At 34.1% G+C, this 7,023-nt stretch overlaps 1 protein-coding gene across 1 annotated transcript; it reads right to left on the minus strand.

Moving 5' to 3' along the window:
- Positions 1–381: 381 nt before the first annotated feature.
- Positions 382–3,539, minus strand: LOC140859984 (uncharacterized). The gene is made up of 10 exons (XM_073262698.1): positions 3,441–3,539; positions 3,097–3,351; positions 2,729–2,976; positions 2,425–2,628; positions 2,239–2,335; positions 1,887–1,994; positions 1,722–1,784; positions 1,141–1,166; positions 935–1,010; positions 382–396 (listed from the first exon to the last, which is right to left on the minus strand). Exons 1-10 carry the CDS (start codon positions 3,537–3,539, stop codon positions 382–384), a joined length of 1,191 nt encoding a protein of 396 aa, XP_073118799.1.
- Positions 3,540–7,023: the final 3,484 nt, after the last annotated feature.

Here is a 7,023-nt window from a genome sequence, read left to right on the forward strand (position 1 = left end):
GACAACGGTTTTGGCAATAACATAAATCAGTTGTATTTGGAGTCATTAAAACCGTTGCCTAATTAATCTTCATACGAACTATAAATATTAATAAAGAAATCAATATAAAATAAAATATTTACTACATTGAATCCATGAAAATATTCAAGTTCCAAAATAGTTACAGACATCTAATTTGGAAGATAATACTACGTAGTCGAAACTCAAAATATCCCATCTAATATAATATAAATGTAACAAAAGTAGTTCCAAAAGATGGTTGTATCAAAACATAAATCATCATGTGTTTGTTCTTGATAACGATGTTCACGATATGACTTCTACATATTACCAAGGCGATCTGAAACACAACTCAATCCTTGCATCAAAACCCCTTATGCATTACTCCCGAGTTACCTACAAGAAAACACATTCTCAGTCCAAAATTATCAACAAAATCTTAGACCAATTTAAACATGGAATCCAATCTCAACTATCAAACTAATATCTCGCTTGTCATGGAAAAAATAAAAGAAAAAAACTCAGCAACTCCAAAAGGGAAGGCAATGATGATTTTATTCAACTCATTTTTGCATTTGTATTGAATTCATAAAATATAGTAAGCACAGTTGACAAACCGTGGGCTCCGACCAACCCACAGGCCACAAGCTAAACCATGGATTTGGCACTTTCAAGTTCCACTCTACAACATCCCAATAACTCAAACCACACACCATTTCAAGTTCCACTCCACATCCCAATAAGCTAGCCTCCCAACTTTAATTCATACTAGCATGGATCTGTCTTCATGTTTGATATCATAAGCAAATTAACATTATTTTAGGTACATGTAAAATAAGCTATGCATATTTAATCTCTCCTATTCTACAACATATTTCATTTTAACTAAAAGTTGACTAAAGATCCTATGTAGCTAGTTAGGCCTTGTTCGTACCTTAGGGAATCCAAGCTCATAGAGCCCAAAAACGACAAGAGCCACCAAAGGAACAACAGAAATTGGAGTCAGAAACCTATAGTTACACATGCATGAGTAATAGCATAATCACTATAAGAAGTGAACTTGTTCACACTAAAATATTGTGTGTATGTGTGTGTCTCAATAATAGATTTGTCAATTGTCTCATTCAAGGTAGATGCTACAGCACAAAACAAAGTGTCTTACAAACCTAGACATTGACATTACCAAAAAGCATCCAAAATTCCAAATCATGATGCATTATCTAACGAAAGCACCTGGTCAAGAACATGTGAGATTTCTCCTCAAAAAATTGTCTTTACTTATGAGGGCTAAAAACATTAATGAAGGATAGTTCCCATTAATTCCAGAGTCCAGACCTCTCCTAGCTAGTGTTTTATTTATGCACCTTCTAATTAATCTTTTACAAAAGAAAAGAAATTTCAATCTTAAGCTTTTTACAGATTATTAGAGCACCTTGTTAGAAATTTCTGCAAACTACAGGTAGTGAACTCCAAATTTATTTTACTCGAAGATTATAACGATGCACAATGATAATGTGATTTCTAGGAAGTCACGCATAGAAAGTACAACTCGTTAGAGAACCATCATTAATCAACAGCACATTATGTGCAGGGAACTTAATAAAAAAACAAGAGTCGATTATCACAGCAGAAAATAAAAACTCATTAAGAAAAAGTGAACAATAAGAAAATAAAACAATATTAATTAAACATACCTAGTCATAATTAATATAGTCTAGTACGCATTCCGCCCATTCAGATCGCACTTCATCAATTTCTTCATTAGAGTAAACTGTTTTCATGAACTGTGAACAAACTCAAATTATATTAGTAAAAAAAACAATAATGAAGAAGAAACATGATATAAACACACTTATTTGAGAAGATTGAGAATATGTGAAATATACTATTGAGGAAAGTGAATCCTTATCACTGGCAGCATTTTCTTCAACAATTTCTTTCATAAACCTCATCAAATAATACCCACACTGTTTTGCATCTGGTTGGCGAGGACCCTATATTATCAAAAAATTGTCAATGATTAATACATGTATAAATATTTGTCAATTTATCGCAGATAAACATATATAAGAAATACCATTATCACTTCTCATGTAGGCTTTTTTTTCCCTTTCCTCTCCTTGTTCGAATTAAACAATCTCAAGCTCCATCATATAGCAACAAGATTCGACATGAGTGTTCCATTGACTAAATTAAATGCTTAATTAAGAAAAGATTATATACTCACATATCCACTACATATTTCCAGTCCTCATAGCGATTGCGATGACTAAGTGAATCCAACAAATAAACCACCTCCACATAAGGATCGATGACAGTGAGAATCCAATGACAACTATAGGTACAAAACAGATAGTCAATTACCACGTTTCGCAAAATTGTTGAAAAAAATCAATTATAAGTGATATTGTATTTCTGATTTACCCAACATTGTATGGCACCAAAACTAATTGATTTCTTGCTGCACCACTTAGCCTATCTACCAAAACACTTGCCCAACTATTCAAGTGTTCAATTTTTTCATTTTCATCAAGTTTGGATACATATGGCATGACTGAGATGGTGTGTGGATTCATAAATCTAAATTTTTTGACCTTGTTATCTTTTTTCATCTTTTTGAAGAGAATCCTGCCATTTGAACAAAAAAATGTTACCAGATTAATGAATTTTATACAAAATATATGCTAAACAATTCAAAGAAAAAAGTTAAATTTAATCAAAAACTTACCACATGTAAACAACTATACAATTGGCAGATATTGGCTCCAACAGATAAAAAGGTGTGATATCTTCAAGGTCCACAAGTAGTTCGTACTCATCGTCAAATAAATCATGATCAAGAAACATTGATATATGTTTTCCAGGTATTTTCAGCCCACGCTTATCATAACAGTACAAAATATGCAATGATCTCGGCACATTGGATGGCAAAACAGGATTACTTTTTTTCTCAACAATTTTCTTTCTTTGAGGCTTCTGAAAATCGCACATGTAAATATGTTAGTGGTGAAAAAAGGATGGATACGCCCTGAAACTGAACATATTACAACTCTGAAAAAATCTTATATATTAACTAACCCGAACCAACATTTTTACCTCATCTTTCATCACTACCAAGTGTGCAGGACAAGACACATGGGTTCCTATAGCATCACCAACAGTATCACATTCGTTTGGTATTGGAAATGGCAACAGTGCTGATTTCTCCACTGCCTCATCAACGGAGACGCGCATGCAATTCATGGGTAATGGAACACCATGAAGTAACTTGCCAGCCCCATTGACATCAACAATTGTACCATAGGCAACAACATTGGTCTTAGAAACCAATGTCAAAGCAACCGGCTTACCCTAGAAGACAATCAATCATGTTATAAATTGATGCAACTTATTCTTGCAATAATATCAAGTAATGTAACCATAATTAAACAAACATATACCTGAAGATACTCATCCTTGCTCAAAACTTTCATGCCATCATCAATCAAAGTTTCATAATTTGGGACACTCTTTTCTGTTTTGATCTTATCTACACTCATGGGAGGTAACCTCACTGAGCAATTTCCTTTTTCATCAACCTCAATGTCGCATGCACCTTTTCTGAAAATTTCTTCAAGTTTATGTATGCATGCATCTTGCTAGGCCATGCGTGCATTTTGTTCTACCATGCGTGCATCTTGCTCTACCATGCGTGCTTCTTGTTCAGAAATTAGCATCTTTGCCTCTAGCAATTCCTTTTGATGACGAACGATTAATTGACCATCATCAAGAGGTCTATTCCATTTTCTACCAACATTAAAGTAGATTGTTGGAGTGATATGACCTCCAACAACCCTCACACGCCCAGCATGTTCTTCTGAATCGAGTGCATTTGTAAGGATATCTTTCTTTGCACCTTCAAAGTGCAACTTCCCCTCTCGTTGTTTTTGCACATAATCATCCTGTAATCACCAAACATACAAAATAATTACTAAATCAGTTTTAATAAATAACAAAGTATTGATTATCATGTATTGATTGCATACAATCTTTTGTATTGTCATTCTCAGATCATCCCCTTCAAATTCACCCTCCTTGTTGACCCGTCCTCTCTTCCAAATAAGAGCTCAATTTATCTCATCGTCATCACATAATTCAGATGCCTATAAACAAGGAGCAATCTTATAATACAGATTTTGGAACATAAATTCCAGCACATAAATAAATAGACAACGCAGGAGACACTTCTTCAGCCGGTTGGACAGCTTTATTAATGTGATAGTCATAACAAGAATGTACATAACACCTTCAATTAGGTTGAAATACATAATAGGTGTTGAATTATTGGACAACAATATGTGCCTAAAATTATGCGCAACATGCCATCCATAAGGAAATCTGATTTCCAAATATTAAACTAGTAGTTTCAAAAATATATTAATGTGCAATATTAACCAGCAGCTTCAATATACTTACAATTTCATCAGCAAAACGTGCATATCCTTTACGGGAAATTCGATGAGGGTATACGTTCTGCCTTCTTCTCTTCTTTTTCTCATCACTTTCTTTCTAGTTAATTGAACATTTCACATACATATCAGATTTCAATAGAACTAATGATATTGTAATTGACTTATTTGTAAAGACAAATTATGAATCTTACCATGAAGTCGTCAGTCATGCGGCTGATTACGAAAGAACTACAGTCATCTCGTGTAATACCATAGCCAATCGGTGGATCTTTCAACTCATCTGGTTTATCCATCTTGCTGAAAATGAACTTTTGAGTGAGAAAAGCTTTATATTGACGCCATTAATTTGCTAAGCTTAGACATCCCTTCTTCCAGCTTTGTTCAATATTGTACGTCAGCTGTAGAAAATTATTAAAAAAAAACAGCTCATTCAATATATCGTAACCATTTAAGAGCTAATTTAAATTGTGTAAGCATTATAACTTAAATTCACCGATTCCCATATTAACTCTTTAACATCATTTGGAACCTGCTTCCAGGTCTTGTAGCTTATCTTAATCTTCTCTCGAACGAGCACGCCGATATAACTTTGCATTTCACCCGCAAATTCTCCAATTGGCTGTCCAATCTTGTTGAACTTTACATCCTTCCTAATTCCATGCACCCTTTGCCTAACAAGCTTATCCAAACGTGTACGACCTCTACATGTCCTTGTTGATTCGGTATCTGTAGATTCAATTACTGTTTGACCCTCACAACTATTGTTAGTCGCAGAATATGCAGTACTATTTCCTTTAGCCTTATCAATCCTCCGTAATATATTGCTCTTCTCAACGATTTCATCAACTTGATACCCTATAGGAAGCTTTCCACGAGCTGTCACAGTGTCATCAAAGAAATGAGGAGATTATTGAATGCCGAAACCTTTTCAAGATCCTCAATGACCCAATTCCTGCAAAAAAAAAATAGACTACTTGTTAGGCATGAATATTGGTGACGCTGCTGATAATCATTATGCACAGATGAAATTAGAAGAAAATGGTGAATTGGGTTATTCAAATCTCTACGCATTTTATGTCCTAAGCAATTAACAATAAGATAAAGATTTATGAAGGGGACCATAGATACGCAATATTATAAAATTTCTATTTGGGACATTAAATAAACAAAAAGGTAGAGTAGTGTATATATATATATATATATATATATATATATATATATATATATATATATCTACATCTAAAGACAAAAACAACATTGGTAGTATAAACAAAATATTACATTTAATTATTTTCAAGCCAAGTCCCATCACAATCTTCATGAATGCACGGTGGTTCATTCTCATCTGTTCCGTCATCATCCAATGATTTCATTGATACAAACCCTCTTGTAGAACACTGGTAGTGGATTGACTCATTTTCCAACTCATCACAATTCATGTATTCAATGTAATCCTTAGTAGGAGTGGAAAGTACAACATTCCATGTAGGATCTTGAGGATCTTCAATGTAAAATACCTGCTTTGCTTGACTGCCCAAGATAAAAGAGTCAGACTTGAATCAAATTCTGTTGAGGTTTACCAACGTGAAACCAAGATCATCAACTTTAATACCGTTATTATTCTCAACCCAATTGCATTTAAACATTGGAACTTGAAATTTGTGATAATCGAGTTCCCATATTTCTTGAATAACTCCATAAAAAATCATGTCTGACACAATTGGATTTTTGTCCTTCGCACTAGCAACTTGCATTGTCTTTGCGACTAAACTTACCCCAGAGTTTTGAACTACTCGTGTATTATCACGCTCTTTTGTATGATAAGTAACTCCGTTAATCAAATAACTAGAGTACTTTAACACTTGATTGTTAAGTCCACGTGCTATCCACTTCAATCTTTTGGATATTTGACAGGTGGAATTGCCAACTGCACTCACACGATCACGTAACCAGTGAATAAAAGTCCGGTTATGCTCATCTTGTAACCACTTTTTGGACTTAGCTTTATGAGAAAACGTTTCCTTCAAAAATTCCATGTGTTTCCTAATGAAACGATTACTGATAAGTTATCCAATAGAATGTAAGTAAAGTGAAAAAAATATTTATAGTTAAGAGAAATTACTCGATATAAGGATCGACGTCAACATCATTTTCCAATACATAACGATGTGCTTGATTCAACTCATCATGACAAGTGGAGTGCAATACTGAACCAGACAGAGGCTTAGTAAGTTGTATTTGCCGATGTCTTGACGGGATCCCAATTGTATGCACATTAGACATGTAATCCGAGCAAAATTTCACAGCCTCTTCAACAATATAACATTTGGCTATACACCCTTCAGGACAATTGCGATTTCGCACATAGTCTTTCAAGGTCTTCATGAATCTTTCAAATGGGTGCATTTGCCTATACCAAACCGGTCCACACAATTTGACCTCCCGAACAAGATGAACAGTTAAATGAATCATTATATCAAAAAAGGATGGGGGAAAATATTTTTCAAGCAAACACAATACTGTCACAATCTCTCTTTGCAGAGCATCCAACTCTGAGACATCTATCACTTTA

The sequence above is a fragment of the Henckelia pumila genome, chromosome 1, assembly GCF_033568475.1.
Source record: "Henckelia pumila isolate YLH828 chromosome 1, ASM3356847v2, whole genome shotgun sequence".
Classification (NCBI taxonomy): domain Eukaryota; kingdom Viridiplantae; phylum Streptophyta; class Magnoliopsida; order Lamiales; family Gesneriaceae; genus Henckelia; species Henckelia pumila.

Coding starts and splice junctions, on each gene's coding strand:
- LOC140859984 (XM_073262698.1), bottom strand. CDS start 3,539: ATGAGTGTAGATAAGATCAAAACAGAAAAGAGTGTCCCAAATTATGAA. Junction 1,995..2,238: donor GCTATGAGGACTGGAAATAT/GTAGTGGATATG, acceptor TTGATAATATAG/GGTCCTCGCCAACCAGATGC. Junction 1,785..1,886: donor AGGATTCACTTTCCTCAATA/GTATATTTCACA, acceptor GTTTGTTCACAG/TTCATGAAAACAGTTTACTC.